Genomic DNA, 21,411 nt, shown 5'->3' on the forward strand with positions numbered 1-21,411 from the left:
TTTTTTTGGTCTTCAATAAATATAAAAACTCCGCAAAGCTTCATATATCTTTCTATAGTTATTAACGCAAGCACTCATTGTCAACGAACGCTACCTTAGCCCAATAAACGCATTCTTTACGTACGATAATATTTGTCTTTGTATCAAATAAAGTCTACTGGCATGTCGCGAAAAAATATTGAGAGGTTTTGTTTTTTTTTTTTTTCTTTAATAAATTTTATTTAAGTACATAATGGCCGTTACTATCTATAACTTTTCGCCATTTTTCGGGAAGTTCCATAATTCCATCGGCGTAGAATTTTTGTGGTTTAGCGGCAAAAAATTTGGTTAAATAATTTTCGCAATCCTTTACTGAAGTCAGCTTTGCACCACGAAGGGAGTTTTGCAAACAGCGAAACAAGTGGTAGTCGGTTGGGGCTAAATCCGGGCTATGTGGTGGATGCATTAAAATTTCCCAGCCACACTCTCTCAGCATTTGCCGACTCAACAGAGAAGTGAAAGGTTTGGCACTGTCGTGATGAAAGACGACACCTTTGCTATTGATCAACTCTGGACGGTTTATCTCAATTTCGCGTTTCAAGCGCGTTAAATGTTGGCAGAAGAGAGTCGAATCAATCGTCTGGCCTGGTTGAAGCAGTTCGTGATATACGATTCCTTTCCAATCCCACCAAACAAAAAGCAAAACCTTACGTGGTACTAATTGTGCTTCTGCTGCCGTTTGCGCAGTTTCATTCATCTTAGACCATGATCTCTTTCGTTTCTTATTGTCATATGTGATCCACTTTTGATCGCCCGTTATTAATCGCTCTAAAAATGGATCGATTTCATTGCGTTTGAGTAGCGATTCGCTGATAGAAATACGATCAATTAAATTTTTCATTGACAATTCATGCGGCAGCCAAACATCGAGTTTTTTTGTGTATCCAGCCTTGTGTAAATGGTTTAAAACTGTTTTATGATCGATATTTAATTCCCTAGCAACGTCATGGCTATTTATGTGTCGGTCTTCTTCGATTTTTTGTAAGATTTCGTCGACTTTTCCAGTGATTGGTCGACCAGACCGAGGTGCATCTTTGACATCCAAATTTCCAGAACGGAAGCGGCCAAACCATCTACATGCTGTTGCATTCGATAAAGAATCTCGACCGTAAACATCACAAATTTTTTTCCGAGCTTGCGCGGCGTTTTTGCCTTTTTCGTAGTAAAACTGCAAAATATAGCGAATTTTTTCGGAAATTTCACTCATTTTTGTATTAATTTAACTCCTAACACGATTGACGAAATACGAAACACACTTCCAGGAAATAGCACGCATTAGAGTAACAAATCACATCTGATATGAAACACCATCTAGTGAGGCATTTCTCTCAATATTTTTTCCCCAAAGCGGGGAGTTCATTAATTTCTTGTTTATAAGCACTTTCGATGACTTTTCTTCTTTTGCTAACCATATGATTGAATTTTTTTTTTTTTTTTGCTTTCTATTCATATAAGAAAACATCCGCAAAATTTTATTAAATAAAATGGAAGAGTTTAAATGGTGTAATATCGGCTCAGCTTTGATGTTGTTTGGATTATTTGATTTGGTTTAAAAGAACAAAACCTAGAATTTGGCAAAAGGGATTTTCAGCGAAGTGGTCAACTTTGTCAACAGTCGATTAAAGCTTCTTCACTCACTATGGCTGCATTAGTTGCAACTCGTAATGTGTGTTTTGCAAAGCAATCTGCCACAGCGGTAATGAGCTATCCGCGAACAAATAATTATTCCTTTGAAGCGCCACGCCCCCTCAAAGCCAAGAATTTAGATGCTATGAAACGTGGCACTGGCGGTCGAAGTAGTTTTAATGGCATTGTAGCAACTGTTTTTGGATGTAGCGGATTTTTGGGTCGTTACGTATGCAACAAATTAGGAAAGTCGGGTACTCAAATGGTCCTACCCTATCGTGGTGACGAGTCTGATGTAATGCGTTTGAAGGTATGTGGTGATTTAGGCCAAGTATTGTTTCATTTTTATGATTTGCGCGACGAAAAAGCCATACGCACGGCTTGCAAGTATTCCGATGTGGTTATCAATCTGGTAGGTCGCGAATACGAAACGAAAAATTTCAAATTCAAAGATGTGCATGTGGATGGAGCAAGACGGATAGCACGAATTTGCCGCGAAATGGGCGTTGAACGCTTAGTACATGTTTCCGCCTTAAATGTTCATCCGGAACCCAAAGCCCACATTATATCAGGAGGTAGCAAATTTTTACGCAGCAAGTGCTTAGGTGAACAGGCAGTCTTTGAAGAATTCCCAAAAGCTACCATTATACGTCCGGCAGACATATTTGGTTCTGAAGATAGATTTCTGCGCTATTACGCTCATGTATGGCGTCGTCAGCTTCGAGCAACGCCATTGTGGTTTAGCGGTGAACGAACTGTGAAACAACCGGTTTACGTCTCAGATGTAGCTCAAGGGATAGTCAACTCTGTTAAAGACCCTGATTCAGCTGGAAAAATCTACCAGGCTGTAGGGCCTAAACGCTATAAATTATCAGAGTTGGTCGATTGGTTCAACCGAGTTATGCGTAAGGACGAGAAGCGGTGGGGTTACTTGCGTTACGATATGCGTTTTGACCCTACATTCATTTTTAAAACCAATTTAACAGAGTGGATTAGCACTAATCAACCCATAGGTAATTTACATATGGAACGGCTAGAACTTGAATGTGTCACCGATAGAGTTCTAGAAAAAGTGCCAACCTTGGAAGATTTGGGCGTTCAGCTTACTGATATGGAAGTTCAAGTTCCTTGGGAATTACGACCTTATCGTGCCAATTTGTACTATGATGCCGCTCTCAGCGAATTAGAAACGCCAGCACCACCAAAAACGATTGCTCCTCGTGATGAACAGCGCTTATATACATAAATTTCTTTGAGCGGCCACCAAAATGCTGCCAATGCGAACTGGCATAAACAAAAGGAGAAATTTAAATTTGCTAAAAATGATTGGAAGCCAGCCCGGTGTTTGAAAGGTAGACGTTTGCATGTATGTGAATTATTACTTATTGTCTTGGCGGTGCGTTGTTTATGATATAAGATATTTAGTAGTGAGTAATTGGAAATAATTAATGGACTGAATGGAGATAAATAAATAAGGATAAATAAATAAATAAATAAATAAACAAAATTCAAGTCAAATACACAGGAACTGCGATAGCTTTTCAGATATCGGGCTTGAAATGTAACACTCTACTAGACTATGCAAATGTATGGATTTTTATATAAACAGAAAATTAAGAAAAGAAAAAGACAGGAGGAAATAAAAAATATAGTTTCAAATTTAAAAGTTCTTTGTAGCGAATTTACCCAGTTTTGTATTATACATGTTATTTTGTTTTTCATTTCTCACAAAATAATGCATGATATAAACCAAAATTGCAAACCACACAATATAAAAAAATGTACATGAGTGTAACATAAACATGAAATAGTCAAATAACGGTGAAATTTAAAAGCGACCACCGGCATTTATTCTTGTCCTTTTTTTTCTTTCGCTTCATTTGTATGCAAACATGCAAAAACATATCAGTTGTCAATTCCCATATTGTCTCGTAAAAAGCTGGCAGTCTTGAATCCCAATCTGAAAGTAGGAATGAAAACTAATTGTATCAGCCTTCCTAAAGGTTAAAGCAATGATGCGTTTTTCCTATTTCGGAGATGGGGTTTCTACTGTAATGACTTTTTACGGTTCGTTGTGGGAATTGGCAAATTATGTTATGTTACTTTGCATGGAACAATAATAAAAAAGCACTTAGGAATGAATAAAGACAATTTTGTTTTAAATGTTGGAATCATTTATCTAATTTATATTTATTTTATAGTAATTCAAATCTTTTTTATGTTATACGTGTTACAGTTTTAATTTAGATTCTATATTATCTTATAAGAATTGCATAACAATAATAATTGGAAATAAAAGCGATTTATTTCCAATTTTAAATATTTTGTCAAATCAGAATGTTAAAATTTTCTTTTGCTCTGTTTAACTGCGTCTGTGGAGCCTAGTATTTAATAGCTCACGCAGACCCTGGTTCTTCTATCTACAGCTTTCTTGGGATGATATCCGACTCGAATGAAATTTAAATAATTGGTGTTTGTTATGGTTCTCGCGTGACGACCAGGTCAGCATCGTTCTTGTTATAATCAAATGTTGTTTAATATATTGTTGTTTAATCATTTTACACACATGTTCTCTTTGCTTGATTAATATATGACCATGTAACCGGCTGACGCAATGAGACGTTATTCCTATTTTCCGGTTGGGAATCTAAGAGATCTGACACAATTTAATTTATATTTATTTTAAATTTAAATTTTGGTTCACATGTACATTTTTGTTTACACCATGCATTATTTTGTAAGAAATAAAATACAAACAATAAAGACCATTTATTTTAAGGTTGAAATTATTTTATTATAGACTTATATACGATAGACTGCAAATGATTTTTTATATTTTGAATTCTTTATATATATTTCTAAAACTATATCTTTTTCTTTACATTTTTCCGAAAAACAATATGGTAACGCTGCTATCCATTGTGTTTGTCCTTTAAGAGTTTTTAACTCGAAATCAAAAAAGCCGCCTCGTCGTGTCAGCCCTCAATGTTGAATGTGATTATTCCAAAGGATTTAAAAATTAATTTCAAGTCTTCTTTGAAATCAAATGTGGCAACATCGGAAAATTTATTTTTTTAGTAATTTTCTACAACAAGAATCTAAATTTCAATTGTTTTGCGCTAATTTTTTAAAAGAAACCCTAAAGTAAAATAAGTAATATTTCAAGAAGAAAGGAGATATTAAAAAAATATGTCGTTAATTTGTGCAAGTAAGTTAAATTCGTTTAATATTAATATAATAAATACTGTGCATCGTGTGTAACCAAAGCACCAGGCTTGAGAATATCATAAATGCACAACTTTTCTTGTTGTTGTTTCTTTAGTTACAAATGAGGTGCCTGATATTGCGGTCGTATCGCCTTTTTCCGGAGCAATTTTTGAGAAGCGTATTATTGAAAAATACATAACCGAGAATGGCTGCGATCCAATTAATGGCAAAGAGATGAAAATTGAAGATTTAATTGAGGTGAAGACACCACCAATTGTAAAACCGAAGCCACCTAGCGCTACTAGTATTCCGGCAACACTCAAAACAATGCAAGACGAGTGGGACGCTCTCATGTTGCATTCATTTACGCAGAGGCAACAATTGCAGACCACACGTCAAGAATTATCACATGCACTATATCAGCACGATGCGGCTTGCCGTGTAATTGCGCGTCTCAATAAGGAGGTGGCAGCAGCTCGCGAAGCTTTGGCTACACTTAAACCGCAAGCAGGCATAGGAGCATCAATTGCTTCCACGACTATACCCCAACCAGCTATTGCTGCTGAAGCTGGAGGCATCGCCACCCAACCCGTCGAACAAACCGGCATGAGCACCGATGTTATACAAAAATTACAGGATAAGGCTACCGTGCTTACACAAGAGCGCAAAAAACGAGGCCGTACAGTGCCCGAGGAGCTAGTAGCGCAAGATCAGATAAAAACTTTTCTCACGGTCGCTTCTCATCCTGGCTTGCATTCGGCGTCTATTCCGGGTATTTTGGCCTTGGACATTAATAGCGCAGATCACAGTAAAATTCTTACTGGAGGAAACGATAAAAATGCAACAGTCTTCAATAAGGATACAGAACAAGTGGTTGCTATCCTTAAGGGGCATACCAAAAAAATTACAAACGTTATTTATCATCCTGATGAAGATACAGTTATTACTGCCTCTCCTGATACCACCATACGCGTTTGGAATGTGCCGACTTCACAGACACAACTCTTGTTGCGTTGCCATGATGGTACTGTTACCGGTCTTTCTTTGCATCCTACCGGCGATTACGTACTATCTACTTCATCAGATAAGCATTGGGCTTTCTCTGATATTCGCACTGGTCGTTTATTAACAAAGGTTTGTTGCATTCATATTTTTAGACGCTTCGAGAAGTATAAAAATATAAAAAATAGGTTATCGACACTGCCGAGGTCGGGTTGACAACTGCTCAGTTTCATCCGGACGGCTTGATTTTTGGCACGGGCACTGACGATTCTCAAGTCAAGATCTGGGATCTTAAAGAGCAGAGCAATGTTGCAAATTTTCCGGGCCATACTGGTCCAATTTCGGCAATTTCATTCTCTGAGAATGGCTATTATCTGGCAACAGCTGCCGATGATGCATGCGTTAAATTATGGGATCTACGCAAACTGAAAAACTTTAAAACTATACAATTAGACGACGGCTACGAAGTGAAAGATTTATGTTTTGATCAAAGCGGCACTTATCTGGCCATTGCTGGTACTGATGTAAGGTAAGCTTTGTATATTGTGTGTTAATGTAAACTTTTATTCCTGATGACGGAGAAGTTCATGCTTTTTGAAATGCTCCACCCAATGATGCAAGCGATTTTGTCGGATAAGTGCTTTTCGCGAAGAATCCATTTGCATTTGCATACGCTTCCGCACGTTTCTTTCAATACGCCTACATTCTCTTGGTGGGATTTTTTCCAAATCTTGCAGTACACTCTGTGCATTATTTACAAAAATCAAATTAATCTACAACATGAACAAAATAACATAGCGATTACCATAACACGCCATTGAAGTTTTTCCACCATGGTTAATGTGTTTTCATGATGGTCCCGTCGAATTCTACTTGAAAAAGTTGTTTCAATTTTCACTTGGGCCGCCGAAGATGCCTTTTGTCTCGATACATGCTTCACTGGCATCTCAGTGGTGTCCTTACTGTCAATCGTATCAATCACTTTCTCGACACGTCTCAATACGATTGGTATCGTTGCTTTTATTTTCAACCAAAGATGACTGGAAGATATTTTAAGTTCTTATCTTTCGTCAATTTTCCAAATCTCGAAAACATACTCTTTTTTTTGTTTCTCCTCAAACATGTCGAGTATATTCAAAGCTCGTTCACGCAAATAAACTGCTCGTTGCTGTAAAATTTCGGGCTGCTTCAACATCACAGGTTTTACGATAAGCCGAGCAAAGGCTTTTTCCTGTAAATGTTACAGACTAAGCAAGAAACTAGAGCATTTGGGCTTTCATTTACCGATTTTTCATGCATGATGAGAACCACATGATTCACCATAGCTACGCGAGTTAAGTTACAATAATAGTTGAATATTTTTTGTCTTATATGCTCGTATCCCTTTAATTATGTAATGTTGTTTTACTAGTTTTCGGAACGACATACATATATATTTACCTTAAACCACCTTTCAGCGGTCAAATAATTGCGTTTAGCTAGATATGGTCGCACAATTGTCTGCGTGTAGTTGGTAACAACAGCAATATCCTTTTCCCCTACGCTATTACTATTTTCGACTCCAGGAATATTATTGAAAGACTGCAAGGCAGGCAGCTCTTGCTGATTAATATCCTCCGGATCGATTATATTATCGAAATAACTCTAAAATGAATACCGTTTCAAATGCGACATCTTGATTGCTAATCGGCGAAGACGAATACTTACAATCAGTTTAAGTAGAAATAGGAAACGTCCATACTCTTCTTGCACCTCCAGCATAACTCGTTGGTGTTGGGCTTTCGTTTCATTCAATTCGTCGTCGAATTTAAACTTCTTCAATTGTTCCAACTCTTGCTGGGTTTCTTTCATTTCTGTAAAAGCGTTTTTCTCTATTTTATTGAGTGTCTCCTCCATAAGCTACATGGAAGCAAAGCAAAGCATGTATGACCAAACAGAAATGCATTTATGTTACCTATATGTTTACCTCGTTAGCAGTTGTGATACGTTTGTAAATTTCTTCTTGATGGACGCTTTCTCGTTGCTTTTCTATATACCTTTCTTGTGTAGCGTAGATTACGAATTTATTGCGTACTATCTCCCTTAACCTCAAAATATCACTTAAACATGAAAATATATTAACCAATTATAAATCGAACGGGATCGACATATATTTTTTTATATAATATCATCTCATCTTTTAGCATTAGGTTGCACCTGTCTAGTAATCTCTGCAGGTGCACAGATTTTAGTTTAGAATTTATTAATTAATAATTATAATTACTATTATAATTAATGGCCGTGTCAGCAAGACTAACCTCTTGATGCATAACTATGAACAAAGGCAACAAATGGATGTCGATAATAATAGTCTTGTACAGTATCAGATCGAGACACGGAGACAAACTTTGTGTTTGTGAATTATGGAATGTCTTAACCGTCACTTTAAACTACCTCAGGCTAAGAATTTAATAAGGACTGTTGACAAGTTCCACAACTTTCCGCAACAGCCTTTGCAAAGGATAATCTCGATGGAGATAAATGCTTACGCGTGAGGTATGAAATTACTTTTTTGGTTTAAATTTAGCAAAACAACATTTTCTCCTATAAATAAGCTGCTCCTCGAATGCGGGCGGGCTTAGTAAGAAAGACTTGATTTCTGGTGTTAATGTGCGTTTGACGATCAGAATTCAAAATCTTGAGTAGAAACTGCGATGTTCTTTCATATGTACGTGTAATTCATTGACAACACTCGGCCATTTATTGTTAGAAACAATATAAGAGATGAGACATTTGATCAATCTCATTATAGCGATGGTAGGAACATAAGATGAAGAAATTTCCAGCTTCCTCCGTGGATTTTAAGCGATAGTTTTATGGGAAAGGGATATAAGGTCATGAGAAGGTCTTACGTAAGAGTCTCATGTAAGAGTCATTTCAATCCTTTTTCAAAAGCAGATCAATTTAGATCAATTTCTCAAAAGCAGATCAATTTAACGGACCCAGATAGCGACCTATGAGTGTTAAAATACTTGATTCAGTATATTTTCAGTACTTACGTTTTCATGCGAAATTTTCTTGCGTTACGTTGCCATTTCGTCGCTTTTGAATAATCTGGATCGATGGTGCTTACCACGCAAGGTGCACGAGGATTAGTTAGCTTTCCTTTCTTTAATCAAAAAAAAAAAAAACAAACGCTTTTAAAATTATTAATAAATAAAATCAGTAAAGTCCATTGAAAATCCATTTGCTGAATACCGCACTTTAGCTTAAAAAGAATATAATGGATATCTGCCAAATGGAATGCGGAAAGGAAGATAACATATATTTGAAAAATGAATCTCAAATAAACTAACTGAACTCAATTATATTGTGCTTTGAAAATGAAAGCAGAACATAAAACAATGACGTGTAAAGCTTTACCGAATCAAAATCATTTATTGTCAGATTGATTGGTTTGGGCGTATCAGGATCTTTTAAGTCTGCAGTGGTGTAAAAGTCTAATTAATAAAAAATAACATTGTTATATTTATTGTTTTATATTTTAAACTCTAGTTTACCTTCAATTTTGTTGTAAACTTTATTCTTAAATCTGCGCATTGCGTTGAAAAAGACAGCAAACTAAAGCGTATTTGGAATAAAAATTTTTATCTGTTTAGTTTCCATGTTAATGCACTTAATTGCAACTATAGTTACAGATTTGATTTTTTTTTCTTTATCTTTATTTCAGAGTTTATTTGTCTAAACAATGGCAGGATTTAAAGATTTTCAATGATCATACAGCCTTGGCTACTGGTGTTCGTTTCGGAAAACATGCCCGATATATTGCGTCGACAAGTATGGATCGTACTCTTAAGTTATATGCTGTTGAATAAGTAATGGACAGTTCATGCAGCCAAATTACTATTTCATAAATAAAAACGAAAAAAAGTGTATCCACTCAAAGATTTCATTTTTTCCATTTACTATTTATTACGTTATTGTAAATATTTATTAAATACGGTAAGGAATAAAGCAAAGTCCCGATAGTCAATGGCTTTTAAGAGGCTGCTATTTGCTTTAACGGGCCTTCTAAATACGTTGCCAAAGCCATCGTCTTCTGTTTTAACAAGCCAAGTCCTACACATTCTTTAGCATATAAACATAATAAGATGCCTGCGACCTAGATGTGTATGAATGAATATTAGACTTTATTCAATTATATAATTTATAGTATTAATGAATCTGACCTGAGTTATGGCTACATGACCGCACTCACAGTCCAAGAGTACAAATGTTAAAATGTCTTCGCGAAAAGCATTACGACCGTGTTTTTCATAAGCAGCCCAGATATTACTAGCAATGGCCGCCGTTACTCTAGCATCCTTATCCTTATCACCATATCCAGAATATGCCAGTAAAGCGCCTTCTTGGCTGAGTAATCTAGTATTTGGAGATATACATTTTTTCTTTGGGAAACATTTTTTTCATTTATGCCTACATACAATGTGTTCTGAACACCCCCAGTATTCGCTTGACTTAGCACTTGAGTTAAAGCTTTTGGTTTTAACATTGTTTTTCTAGTTTTTAAAATATTTACATATATTATCGATTCTATTTTCCAAAATATGCCTCCAATGTTTATCACTTCGTAAGAAGAAGCACTCAATTGTTTTTTGAAGGAAAACAGATGTTTCGTTTGCTTTGCGTTTATTTACCCTCAACGGATAAGGTGCAAACACAATCGCGGCTTTGTTGTTGTGTTGATTTACATGGTTTGTCATTTGTTCAATTTTTGTTTAGTGGCCTGAAAAAAAGGAGTAACGCCGAGAGGCCGTATGTTCAGCCATAAGTAGTAAACGAAATAAGGGAGCACTGGATTGGCAAGCATAGGAATTAAAGGTGGCGGTATGAAGTTGGTACGATGAACCTTTGTTTATATCAGTTTAATTTTATTAATGATAATGTTATTTTACAATAATAATCGTCGTTATAACTAGGATTGATGTGTCAGTACGACTATAAAGTCTGATTGTGAAACACGGAAAAATCGCGTCGAGGAGTAGAAATTGCTTCACTTATTATATGAATTTTGTAGCTTTATAAATTATATATACATATATATATATATATATATATATATATATATATATATATATAAATGTATATACTACAAAATAATTGCAATAAATTTATGTAATAACTTCTCCCACAGGCGTGGCAATATATTCGAAGTTTCATTGTGTCTTTCTCTGTATAATCCGAGGCGAATTGAATGCTTAACAATGCTAACTCTGTTTTTAACATTTTATGATTTTAATGACAATAATAAACCGTTTGCTCAACACATTCAATCATCTGTTATTGATTTGACGACTTGCAGAAAAAGAAGAAGAGTGAACGTGCTTGTACATAACCGGTAGAATATACTTTTAAAAATTGGATAAACTATGTTTAACAAGCTAACTATAATTAAAAACTGCATAGTATTACTGCCAAGAAAAAGAGTAGAGTTTAAACGCTCACTACAATCAAAAAGTTCTCAAGTAATTACAGAGGCAGCATGTGCAGACCAAAACCATGTCGAAAACACTACAAATCCATTTGCGGTAAACTTGCAAAGCTTTCTAAGTGCGACTAACACTGATGAGAAACCGGCGACACTAGCGATCAGTCCTGAGGAAAAGGAACGTCGTCTGAAAGTATTACAATTAGAAGCAGAGGTTGCGCGTCAAGAAGGCAAGCGTGTTCCAACATTAGATTATTTGAAAGATCATCATTGGGATCAAATCATAGCAATGCCCTCCAGATCGGCTAGGATGAAATTTTATTCATATTTGTGGAAAAATGCGGCAATAGCGGAGTCAAGAAAAATGAAAAAGCAAGAGAAAGCAGCTAGTGCACAAGATCGTATTGACGCAATACGTAAAGAAAGAGCTGAAAATCCGCACATTGTTTATGGCTTAGGAAATGTCTCCATGTTTCTGCGAATATACGATGCGACCATTAATCATTGGATGAATCATAGGTACTTATAAATTTTAATGTATCTATTCATGATGGGATTATTCTTTTGCAGATTAATAAGGGCAATGTTGTTTTCTCCTAAAATTGTACTCGACTGTTCGTACGATAATCAGATGGACAAGAGAGAGGCTGAAAATGCGGCCAAACAATTAATGTTATGCTTTGCTGAAAATCGGGCTCATGACGACCCTTTCGACTTGCATTATTGTAATGTCGACTTGAAAAGTACCTGTATGAAGAGACTTCAAAGTTATATACCCACTATGTTAAATCCAGAATTTCCCATGAATATCCATAGCGAATGTTTTACCGAAATATTCTCCAAAAACAATATAGTTTATCTTACACCAGTAAGTGGTAATTGATTTATGTTAATTTTTACATTACATCAAAACATAAAGCCATACTTATCTTGTCAAAAACACCCGGAAAAAAGAGGCCGCATTAAGTATTCCTGTTCAAATTCTAAGTTTTCTTTATCCGCTTGTGTAACGTCTGCTGTGAAAGTTCTTTCGGTCGGAAATGTCGACTTGAAATTTGGCAAAAACATTGTAACTTCTTGCATGCAGATTCATATTGAAGACGGGCTCACGCGGCCAAAGCAAATGTCTACAGTGGAACCTAAATGAAAAAAGCTTATACTTTGAAAAATAAAAAGTTTGAATTTTTTTGCTTATTACACATAATCTATAATAGATATGTTGAATGCGTTTCCATGTATATTCTATAACTTATTTTCTAATATCTTAGACAGAAAGGGGAAGAATGACAACGCCCACCAAGCATTGCAGAGTATTGAAATTTTATTCTTGTATTCAAAACTTTGTAATGCTCAGAATGACGCCTCAGAGATCCTATAAAATATATATATTACTGTGCAATCTCCACATGGACATGTCTGTCCGTCAGCTCATCTATTGATTTGCGTATGGTAAACATAGATCTGGTGGCGGAAATAAAAATGTCGATTTCAAATTCGTCAAAATTATTGGAAATTGCTATACGTAGGCTGATATTGACCATCGATCATATCTTTCGAAGGACAGGCGCATAGCAGAATATGAACTGAGAACATCTTCTTTGTTTTCAAGAGAAAAAAAAGAAGAGCTTTTTGCTCATTATCATCGACCACACAATAAAAATTTATGTATTCTAATTCTGATAATAAAGCGGGTGGATGTAAACTATTCGGCCATAATCGAATATAATTTTCTCACTTTCTTTTTTAAGGATAGTTCGTAGTGGGTGAAAAAGATTCTGCCACGGTTAGAAGTAGTTTTTTAACTTTGTATGTTTACTTATATGTACTTTCATTTTCAGCATTGCCAAACCGATCTCGAAACTTATAATTCAGACGATGTGTACGTTATTGGAGCCATGGTGGATAAGGTATAGTATTTCTGCAAATTTATTTTAATATTTTTCAATATTTCAATGTTTTTAAATGTGTAGAGACACGCTGAACCATTATCTTTGGCCAAGGCAAAACGGCTTGGGTTACGGGTAGCACGTCTGCCGCTCGATCGTTACTTACAATGGGGTTCTGGTTCGGGAAAATCTTTAACATTAAATCAAATGGTAAACATTTTGTTGGATCTTAAAAAGACTGGAGATTGGGAAACTTCCTTGAAACATGTTCCAAGGCGCAAAGTGATAGATTCGGAAGAACGACTGGCTTCGTTTTACGAAAAACAAAAGAATAGAGTGAACGTACGAGTTGATAAGATCTTTGATAACGGTAATGGTGTCTTCAAACCCGTGAATTCGGTTCGCTCACATAAAAAACATTTGAAATTCAATCTAGCAAACTGGGGTTCCAAGAAATGAATTATCTAAGAGCGTTTGATGTAAATGTCAAAGTATATGCACATATTGTGTTGCTGCGGAATTTGAGAATAAATTTTTTAATCCATTGAAATTTTCACGTTTTTCTTGAAAAGGAAAATTCGAAAGCTGGAAAAATTACAAAAATTCGAAAGAAATTATTTGAGTGGCAGCTTAAAAAAAATTTACTAATTTCCTTTGAAACGGTTTATCATTGTCTCTAGGATTGTTAGTTTGCTTTCAAATACTGGCAAATACCTTTTCCTTAAATGTAACAGATAAAAACAAAAATGAAACAGTTACGAAGAGTAAATATATTTTAATGCTTTCCATTTGAATTCATGGTCCATTACACTTTTGCCATATTTTTTTAAAATGAGAAGCCTGAGGAGTCAAAGTTCAGATTAATCCATATGAATTACGTACCCTAATATTCGGTGCAGTCACAATTACTTTCGCCGCGGGTTGGGTCCCACTAAAGAGAGTCTGTAGTCACTGAAGCAAATTTGATATTGGCATATTGTCAGCATTACAATATTTATAGTTAACCTTATTGAGTATAAAACCTGCAGAAAGTACGTTTGCAGGCATACACTATTTGTTTTCGTTCTTACTGCATTTCTTCGTTACGATACTTTACACCGCCTGTAGTATACGATTGTACGAATTTACCCAACACCTAGGATTTGGACTTGAAACCACCTTTACAACCATCTCCTGCGTCAAGTTAAGCTGTTTTGTCCGTCTGTCTTATTTACTTGTATTCAATCTACAGGTCGCATTTCTTGACATATTTTGATGACCTGGATCACTTTTCGATGACTTCTCATATAGCAGCTTATTTTGGCAAGTAGTATAGAAATAACTGTATTTAGCGCAGTATGTTACCCATAGCCCGGCCGCGTTTTTATGATAACGATCTTCCCATAGGAACCTGCTGCTTGTAATGTCAGTTGTAGACTCTTACATTTTGATATCTTTTAGATTTATGGATATAAGAAATATCTTTTAAAAGCTAATATCTTACCCCTTGCATATCGAATCTATTTCATTGAGTTTTTCGATACGATAATAAATTTAAATTGTTTTTCGTGTTACCATTAAGATACTTAAAAACTAATATTCTGTGCTGTCTTTATTTTGAATTACAACTACAAAACTACAAAACCAGCAAACAGTAAATTGCTTGCCAAACTAACTCTGGATGAAAAAAGAGAGCTCTATTTTTGTGGTCACCACTCGAGATTTTCATCTATGTAAGTTTGTATTTAAATAAATGTTGCCTTTAATTAACGGATGCCATGCGAAGTCTACGTTGTGTGTCTGGATGAAGAAGAAGGTACAAGTAGTATAATTTATTCTATCTCTTATTATCGATTTCATAGGACAAGAAAGGCGAAAAGGTTAAGTAAAGTAGCTGATGCCATACGGCGAGTCCGGATTAATCATATCCTACACGAAAGTGCGAAATTGCCAAAAACATTACTTTGCAAAAGCAAACTCAAAACGATTATCATTATAAATAGTTTGTCGGTTATAAAAGCCATCCGAGGCTCCTTAAATTCTAGTTGGAACATCATTAACAAAGCAGGGAATACGATTACCGCTTACGGGAACAAAATTAAGATTTTACTGATACCAAGAGGTGTTGATATCTTGGGGAAAGAGCGAGCGGACCTAGCAGTTCAATCAGCGTCTCCAGCACCATTACTTGCGAACGGCACAATAGCAAAGATTGATCATGAAAAATATAGGTTTTCCAATATTACGTTAAAGAGAAAATTGGCGCGAAAATTCGACAAAAGTACCATAATTCGCATAATTCTCATGCTAATCGTAATCTCCTTTCAACGCTATATCTAATCAACACCAAAAAAAATCAAAATCAAAATATTTGCAAGAATTTGCCCTGATCGTACTATTGCAACACACGAATGGATCCTTAAGAAATTTCCCTTAATTTGCAATGATGAAGAAAGTTGAACGATTAAGCACGTACCGCCTAAACGTCCGGATAGCTTGAAAGTCCCCGGAAAACATACTATCACAATAACGTTCGTTTAGTTACAGGAAAACATGGTGTTTTCCGGAGTTGTTTTAGCTTCTTTTGCACTATGGGTGTGTCTGTTAACAGATCACGCCCATTTTTTAACTTTGTATTCTTAATCGATTAGGGAATGTTTGCGCCAACTTTCACTTTCCTCCCTTCACTCTCGCAATTGTGAGGATTCATAAAATTTACCCGCCCAATTGACAGACATTGCAGGAGTTGTCGCAGTGTATTTGACTTATCAGATAAAGTTAAAGCAATTCAGTGAATCAATTGCTTTGCATAAGTAGATCGGAACTAATAATATCACTCCGCTGCTAATTGTCTCAATATGCTCCATTGTGAAGCGATGTCGACGACGAAAGTTAACGCTTAGCAACATAAAAGAATTGTGGTCGCTAGTGAATCCATAGTAAAATTTATTTCTTTCAATTTTTCTTTGTCTAAATATAAGAATAAAAATTACATTCGGCCGCGACAGAGTCTTTTATACCTTAATATTGATCAATACTATATAGACAATAGGAGCTGCAAAGGCTTTGATAATTTCTATAATATTCAAGAGGCGCGGCCGTTTTTTTTCATATTTATACAGGTGCCATAGGGTTATCCATAGAATATAGATGCAATTGTTACCGTTATATCTGTGATGGTTTATAAGCCCAATTTGTTTAATTTTGTTGTTTTGCAAACAGATGTTGTCTCAGGTTATGTTATACTGTGATCGTGACGTTTGCCTGATTTGGGTTAACCTTAACATCAAAAGGCGGGCAAGAACTCCAAATTTTTATGTCGAGTTTCAATTCGATTTCTGCGGCCAAGAGAAGGATAGAAGGATAGAAGGACACGCTTAAATCGATTTAGAATTTTATGCTGATCTTTCCTTTTGGACCCTTCTATGATAAGCATAAAAATAATTTTCGATTATGTACAGTTTGAATTTTTTTCAACTCTTCAGCTAACCGACCGTTAATCACTTAACTTTAGTTAAAGGGCATTAATAGAAGGATTAAGGTAAAATAAAATACAACAACAAAAATCTGTTTCTTCCACTATACTGCGATTACTCACCATCACTTTCTTTCTCTCTCTCTCTCTCTCTGTCTCTCTTTCTTCACTTCCTTTCGGCCGTCAGCGTGTTCCACATGCCAGGGACATCCCCTAACAAGTGAATTGTCAAAATTGTAAAAAAGTGAAAAAAAGCCCAGAGGAGGTGTTTTTTTTTTTTTTACTTATATGTGTGAGATTAAGTTGCGGGCAGTAGTGTGCGAGTGTTCGCGTTTAAATAAACATTTTGCATTTAACTGAATTAATTTACAACAACTGCCAACATATTTATTTGCTTGCGTACAATTTTTGCATATACGGAGTGCATTGTAACGATAACATTGTTTCTTGAATGCAACAAACTGATAATGAGGAGAATGAATGTTTAGCGCTTCATGGAAAATAACATGCATGCGCATGTAATAGTGAAATAATAAAAACTGTATTACAAGAGCATAACTTCAAAGCATTTTGAAAGCTGTACACTCTCGTGATCTTGAAAACATACATAAAAAGTACTAATAGCTGCATAACATCGACAAGTGCTGTTTACTGCTTGCTGATGATGTCGATGTCGATGTTGGCAATAAAAGACCAGATTGCTTTGATTTATTCCTAGAATAATTGAAGAGAAGCAATAAGACACTCACTCAAAAACAGTCGTTCCCAATCTTTTTTTTTTTTTTTTTTTATTAGGCTTTTTCGATAAAGCCAATATCTTGATTTATGAATCCGCCCTTTTTTTGGAATTTTTTATAATAAAATATTAAAAAAAAAAAAAAAAAAAAAAAATGCGTTTCCTTCTTTTGTAATACGGAGAAGCGTATCTTATAGATTGGAAATCGCTGCTGTTTGTGCGCTCATATGCGTAGACAAGTCCACAGCGATGTGCAAAAATATGTCGCAAAATATCCTTCTCTAGATAAAAAGCAAACAACAGTGACACATATATCGTGTGTTCTATTACGTATGGGCGGAAAGTTGAAATATTTGCATTGAAAACTTTTAAATTGTCACGTATTACAAATACTAGGCTAAGGACAATTATGTTCGCTTTGGAGCTAAATTTAGGTTTCCATAATAATGGACAAGTCCGTGGACTGAGAGGAATGATTTTAATTATGAAACCTATAGATGACGGTATTGATTTAGCCAGAGAAATAAATTTTAAGACTTAAGTCTTAAAGCACTAGCATCCAAGGCAATGGGCTTTGTTAGAAACAACACCGCACTTGAGATTCGAAACCACGTCCATTGAGTTGCTAGCTGAGATTCTTTGCCTTCGGCCACTCAGACGGATGGCATCGTTCTGTCGACGATTGGCCGAGTCGGCGAAAGAACCTGGCTAACAACTCAAGGGTCGTGTGTTCAAATCTCAAGTGTGGCAGAATTTTTAATTCTGTAAACTCGTGCGTTAAGTGTTTACCCTTTGAAATTATTTCTCTGAAATTGACAGGATTTGCCCAAAACTTTTTAAGCTCCTTCTGCACTCTGATTGTATTCCTTTCGACCTACTACGTACGTGTTTACCAATTACAAGCAGCGGGCTTAAAGCATGTAAACTATAAGCGGCGGTACTTATTTAGGGGATTTTGTGTTAGGTTTCTCAAATATGTCTGCCATTATTGGACCCTACATCACCTACGGTTTGTGAGTATGTATATGATACCTAGGAGGACTTGGCGTGGATCCACCTTTTAATGAAGCTATCAATTCAGAATTACTTTTTGAATCGATTTCAGCTTGCCTGTCCGTTTGTCCGTTTTGTTTCGTAATCTTCACCCTACAAATTTTGTGGACATTTTGATAAAATTCGGTACATTGACATGCTTTGGCCCAAGGACAAACGCCATTGAAAATGATTTAGATGGAAGCACTTCTTCGAGCACTTCTAATATAAGGCCTTACTTTGAAGAGTCCTTATATGAATTGCTGTATTAAGGAAAGGGGTGTAGATTGCTATTATTTGAAAACCCAAAGTATAGTGAATTTACGAAAAATTTCCACATTTTTTTTGGATAACTAAGTTGAACGAAATCACTTCTTGTTTTGCATTCGCTGACAATTTCAATTCTCTCCAAGTTTGCTCCAAACTCTATAAGCTTTCTGTTGTTGTCAACCGATTTAATGGAATTGGTTAAGAGATTATATACAAGGCTACAGTTTTTTGTGTCAACATTAGAGTGATTGAGAATTCCGAAGGGATCTCGTGAGAATCTAGAATACAAACTATCCGTACTCCCCGTCGTATTTCGTACCCGCAATTTCAACATACCAAGCAGAGTAGCAACTTAGTTGAATTATTCGCAGCTAAATTTTCTGAAGTAAAACTTAATTTTCTGCTTACGAGTCAAGAAGAAGAGAAAAATAATCACGGAAAACTAATATCGCACAATGCTTATCATAAAACTTTATTAAAATCTATCTTTAAAAATTAAAAAAAAAAAGAAAGAAAATTTCTTTGAATAATTAATTTTTTTTTACCCATCAATGTGATTAACATTTATTAATATATAGACTATGCCTTGTGGAATGAGAATGTGTATGAAATGCGTAAACGAATCAACCGCACAGCAACCAACCAAGCGACGAATATATTGCTTAGCCACATAAATTGGCGTTAAAAGTGCGATGAATAGTGTTTATATATATGTGTGTGTGTGTGGGCGCGTATGAGTGTGAAAAGTCGAAAATGAAATGCAATGAAACCAATACCACACAATATACATGCATATATGCATTGAAGTATGCATTGTCGGTTAAATTTAAACTGTTGTTGATGTTGATGGACGACGATATGTTGATGATAATATTTTGCGGTTGCAACTGTTGCAAATGTATATCATATTAAATTTACACAAACTTACACACTTATTTTGTCTCATATGCATACATATATATATATATATATATATATATATATACATATTCGTATGTATATGTATAAGTCTGTAAATAAAATGCATTCACCGAAAAACGCATAAAATTGAAGTTTTATTTTCCGAAAACATAAAAGTTTCATAGCGGCATCCTTTCTGATACGAAACTAAACTGAATTTGTACGAAAGCGCAATTTACCGACAATAACATTATATTCAAGACTATTAGTTTTTTTTTTTTTTTTTAAGATGAGTTTGTGTGCAGACATATATATGTGCGTTCATTTAATAAATCTTTTATTCATGCAACACTTTATGTCTTTATGCATAACGAGGAAAGCAAAAAAAAAAAAGAAAAAAAAAAAAAGGCAACAAAAGCAAAGCGAAGAGCAGAGAATTAAGATCACTCCATCTTCATGTAGAACAAATTTAAAATTATGTTTGCTTGCGAGTGATTGAGTGAGTGATTGTGGGTGTGTGTGTGTGTGTGTGTGTGTGTGTGTGTAAGCAATGCTAATATGACTAGATAGATGCAAGAGATGATGAGGTAATGCACCGATAAAAGAATATTTACTCAAATATGCTTTTTTTGTTGTTGTTGCATTACTTGCAGCATACATAAATTATATATACATTCTTGATTCAATCGTATTTGTCAGTGTACTTCATTATGTTTTATATTCAAGAGGGAGGGAAAAAAAAATATAAAATTGAACAAATACTACTCGAATAACTTTGCATTGCATTTCGTAGCAGATGAAATTGTTAATAACAACACTGGCTTACGAATTTCAACTTTTTTTTCTGTGGAAAAACATTTGATTAAAGCAACTTTTTATATTAACTATCGAAAAATGGGGGTACAATCATGTGATCGAAATGTTTGCAACAGAAGGAAATTTCATAGATAGCGTGATCCGGCTCAGGGCTTAAGCATGTCCGTCTATGCGTTTGCGCAATGTCTGCCTGCTTGGCTGTAAATGTGAAGCTATCAGCTTCAGCTTTGGGCAAAATATTGGAAATCCTTGTGTGCAGGTTGGTATTGAAGAAGAGCCAAATCGGTTGAGGAACACGTCTGCAGTGCTACGTAAACTGAGAACACCTTTATTTTTTAAAGGAAAAAAAAAAACTGATTCGTCGCTCACAATGAACAAACTATAGCGAATAAACGTAAAACGTAAAAAATTTGCATCGTCGATGTATAAAAATGAAAAAAAATCGGCCACGCCCAGTTTACTTTATTTTTAAAACTCCTAGAAGCGAGTTTTAAAAACCCCGCCAAGCTTGAACATCCTTGACTAGCGCCAAATTCACAATTCTTCTAAGCATGTCCGCCTGTTTGTCTGTCCGTTTATCCGTGTGCCCAATTGCGTGTAGTATCTGTGTCGCATAGTCTTCCGTTTGAAAATGATCCAAACCGCTGGGAATGTCTTTGCTTTCTGTGTTTGTTTTCTTGCTACTCATAAACTATGACAGATTCACGCTTATTCCACAAGAATGGAAAAAAATTAGCCACACCAACCCAACACTATGCAGTATGAACATTTAGCTTTTTTCTTTTTTTAGACTTTTTTTTAGAATAAATGTAGTGCGTGTAACACATTCGGCTATAGATGACAATAATTTTTAGATATTAATTGGAGAGGTATTGATTAAAATCAATTTCTTCAATAGAAGGCCTATTATGTTACATGATCTCCTTTTTACGTCTCATTCTATTGTTCGGCCGCAATTCGTTCACATATCCGAGTA

At 35.4% G+C, this 21,411-nt stretch overlaps 6 protein-coding genes across 8 annotated transcripts; 3 read left to right on the forward strand and 3 right to left on the reverse strand.

Annotated features, from left to right (window-relative positions):
• Positions 1 to 14: 14 nt before the first annotated feature.
• On the reverse strand, positions 15 to 1,422 carry LOC119636982 (histone-lysine N-methyltransferase SETMAR-like). The gene has a single exon (XM_038032747.1). It carries the CDS (start codon positions 1,244 to 1,246, stop codon positions 218 to 220), a length of 1,029 nt encoding a protein of 342 aa, XP_037888675.1. The 5' UTR covers positions 1,247 to 1,422; the 3' UTR covers positions 15 to 217.
• A 72-nt stretch (positions 1,423 to 1,494) lies between these two features.
• Positions 1,495 to 3,429, forward strand: LOC119636981 (NADH dehydrogenase [ubiquinone] 1 alpha subcomplex subunit 9, mitochondrial-like). Its single transcript, XM_038032746.1, has one exon. The coding sequence runs from the start codon at positions 1,679 to 1,681 to the stop codon at positions 2,909 to 2,911; it is 1,233 nt and encodes a 410-aa protein (XP_037888674.1). The 5' UTR covers positions 1,495 to 1,678; the 3' UTR covers positions 2,912 to 3,429.
• Positions 3,430 to 4,833: 1,404 nt separating this feature from the next.
• On the forward strand, positions 4,834 to 9,810 carry LOC119636986 (pre-mRNA-processing factor 19). Its single transcript, XM_038032750.1, has 4 exons — positions 4,834 to 4,873; positions 4,988 to 6,006; positions 6,063 to 6,403; positions 9,584 to 9,810. Exons 1-4 carry the CDS (start codon positions 4,855 to 4,857, stop codon positions 9,726 to 9,728), a joined length of 1,524 nt encoding a protein of 507 aa, XP_037888678.1. The 5' UTR covers positions 4,834 to 4,854; the 3' UTR covers positions 9,729 to 9,810.
• Positions 6,356 to 9,456, reverse strand: LOC119636987. The gene is made up of 10 exons (XM_038032751.1): positions 9,414 to 9,456; positions 9,277 to 9,353; positions 8,913 to 9,022; positions 7,841 to 7,973; positions 7,582 to 7,773; positions 7,315 to 7,518; positions 7,159 to 7,257; positions 6,972 to 7,105; positions 6,680 to 6,914; positions 6,356 to 6,617 (listed from the first exon to the last, which is right to left on the reverse strand). The coding sequence occupies exons 1-10, from the start codon at positions 9,451 to 9,453 to the stop codon at positions 6,438 to 6,440; spliced, it is 1,404 nt and encodes a 467-aa protein (XP_037888679.1). The 5' UTR covers positions 9,454 to 9,456; the 3' UTR covers positions 6,356 to 6,437.
• LOC119636988 (ragulator complex protein LAMTOR2 homolog) lies at positions 9,686 to 10,498 on the reverse strand. Of its 3 annotated transcripts, none has more exons than XR_005247196.1 (4): positions 10,338 to 10,498; positions 10,083 to 10,275; positions 9,830 to 10,015; positions 9,686 to 9,756 (listed from the first exon to the last, which is right to left on the reverse strand). XR_005247196.1 is itself a non-coding variant. In XM_038032753.1 (3 exons), the coding sequence occupies exons 1-3, from the start codon at positions 10,403 to 10,405 to the stop codon at positions 9,893 to 9,895; spliced, it is 384 nt and encodes a 127-aa protein (XP_037888681.1). In that variant the 5' UTR covers positions 10,406 to 10,498; the 3' UTR covers positions 9,807 to 9,892. The 3 variants fall into 3 exon arrangements, 1 of the variants encoding a protein (XP_037888681.1); XR_005247197.1 differs by having other exon boundaries at positions 9,699 to 9,756; positions 9,820 to 10,015; XM_038032753.1 differs by lacking the exon at positions 9,686 to 9,756 and having other exon boundaries at positions 9,807 to 10,015.
• A 533-nt stretch (positions 10,499 to 11,031) lies between these two features.
• LOC119636938 (mitochondrial ribonuclease P protein 1 homolog) lies at positions 11,032 to 13,695 on the forward strand. The gene is made up of 4 exons (XM_038032670.1): positions 11,032 to 11,860; positions 11,912 to 12,209; positions 13,180 to 13,248; positions 13,312 to 13,695. The coding sequence occupies exons 1-4, from the start codon at positions 11,283 to 11,285 to the stop codon at positions 13,684 to 13,686; spliced, it is 1,320 nt and encodes a 439-aa protein (XP_037888598.1). The 5' UTR covers positions 11,032 to 11,282; the 3' UTR covers positions 13,687 to 13,695.
• Positions 13,696 to 21,411: the final 7,716 nt, after the last annotated feature.

The sequence above is a fragment of the Glossina fuscipes genome, unplaced genomic scaffold (genome assembly GCF_014805625.2).
Source record: "Glossina fuscipes isolate IAEA_lab_2018 unplaced genomic scaffold, Yale_Gfus_2 42, whole genome shotgun sequence".
Classification (NCBI taxonomy): domain Eukaryota; kingdom Metazoa; phylum Arthropoda; class Insecta; order Diptera; family Glossinidae; genus Glossina; species Glossina fuscipes.

What these genes read in the sequence shown, in the direction of transcription:
- LOC119636986 (XM_038032750.1), top strand. An exon ending in CTGGTCGTTTATTAACAAAG is followed by an intron (nt 6,007 to 6,062) that starts GTTTGTTGCATT and finishes TATAAAAAATAG; the next exon opens with GTTATCGACACTGCCGAGGT. An exon ending in ATTGCTGGTACTGATGTAAG is followed by an intron (nt 6,404 to 9,583) that starts GTAAGCTTTGTA and finishes TCTTTATTTCAG; the next exon opens with AGTTTATTTGTCTAAACAAT.
- LOC119636982 (XM_038032747.1), bottom strand. Translation starts at nt 1,246, where the DNA reads ATGAGTGAAATTTCCGAAAAAATTCGCTATATTTTGCAGTTTTACTAC.
- LOC119636938 (XM_038032670.1), top strand. Translation starts at nt 11,283, where the DNA reads ATGTTTAACAAGCTAACTATAATTAAAAACTGCATAGTATTACTGCCA. An exon ending in ATATAGTTTATCTTACACCA is followed by an intron (nt 12,210 to 13,179) that starts GTAAGTGGTAAT and finishes TTTCATTTTCAG; the next exon opens with CATTGCCAAACCGATCTCGA. An exon ending in TTGGAGCCATGGTGGATAAG is followed by an intron (nt 13,249 to 13,311) that starts GTATAGTATTTC and finishes TTAAATGTGTAG; the next exon opens with AGACACGCTGAACCATTATC.
- LOC119636988 (XM_038032753.1), bottom strand. Translation starts at nt 10,405, where the DNA reads ATGTTAAAACCAAAAGCTTTAACTCAAGTGCTAAGTCAAGCGAATACT. An exon ending in GGGGGTGTTCAGAACACATT is followed by an intron (nt 10,276 to 10,337) that starts GTATGTAGGCAT and finishes TCCAAATACTAG; the next exon opens with ATTACTCAGCCAAGAAGGCG. An exon ending in GTCATGTAGCCATAACTCAG is followed by an intron (nt 10,016 to 10,082) that starts GTCAGATTCATT and finishes ATACACATCTAG; the next exon opens with GTCGCAGGCATCTTATTATG.
- LOC119636981 (XM_038032746.1), top strand. Translation starts at nt 1,679, where the DNA reads ATGGCTGCATTAGTTGCAACTCGTAATGTGTGTTTTGCAAAGCAATCT.
- LOC119636987 (XM_038032751.1), bottom strand. Translation starts at nt 9,453, where the DNA reads ATGCGCAGATTTAAGAATAAAGTTTACAACAAAATTGAAG. An exon ending in CAATAAATGATTTTGATTCG is followed by an intron (nt 9,023 to 9,276) that starts GTAAAGCTTTAC and finishes TTTTGATTAAAG; the next exon opens with AAAGGAAAGCTAACTAATCC. An exon ending in GAGGAGAAACAAAAAAAAGA is followed by an intron (nt 6,915 to 6,971) that starts GTATGTTTTCGA and finishes AATATCTTCCAG; the next exon opens with TCATCTTTGGTTGAAAATAA.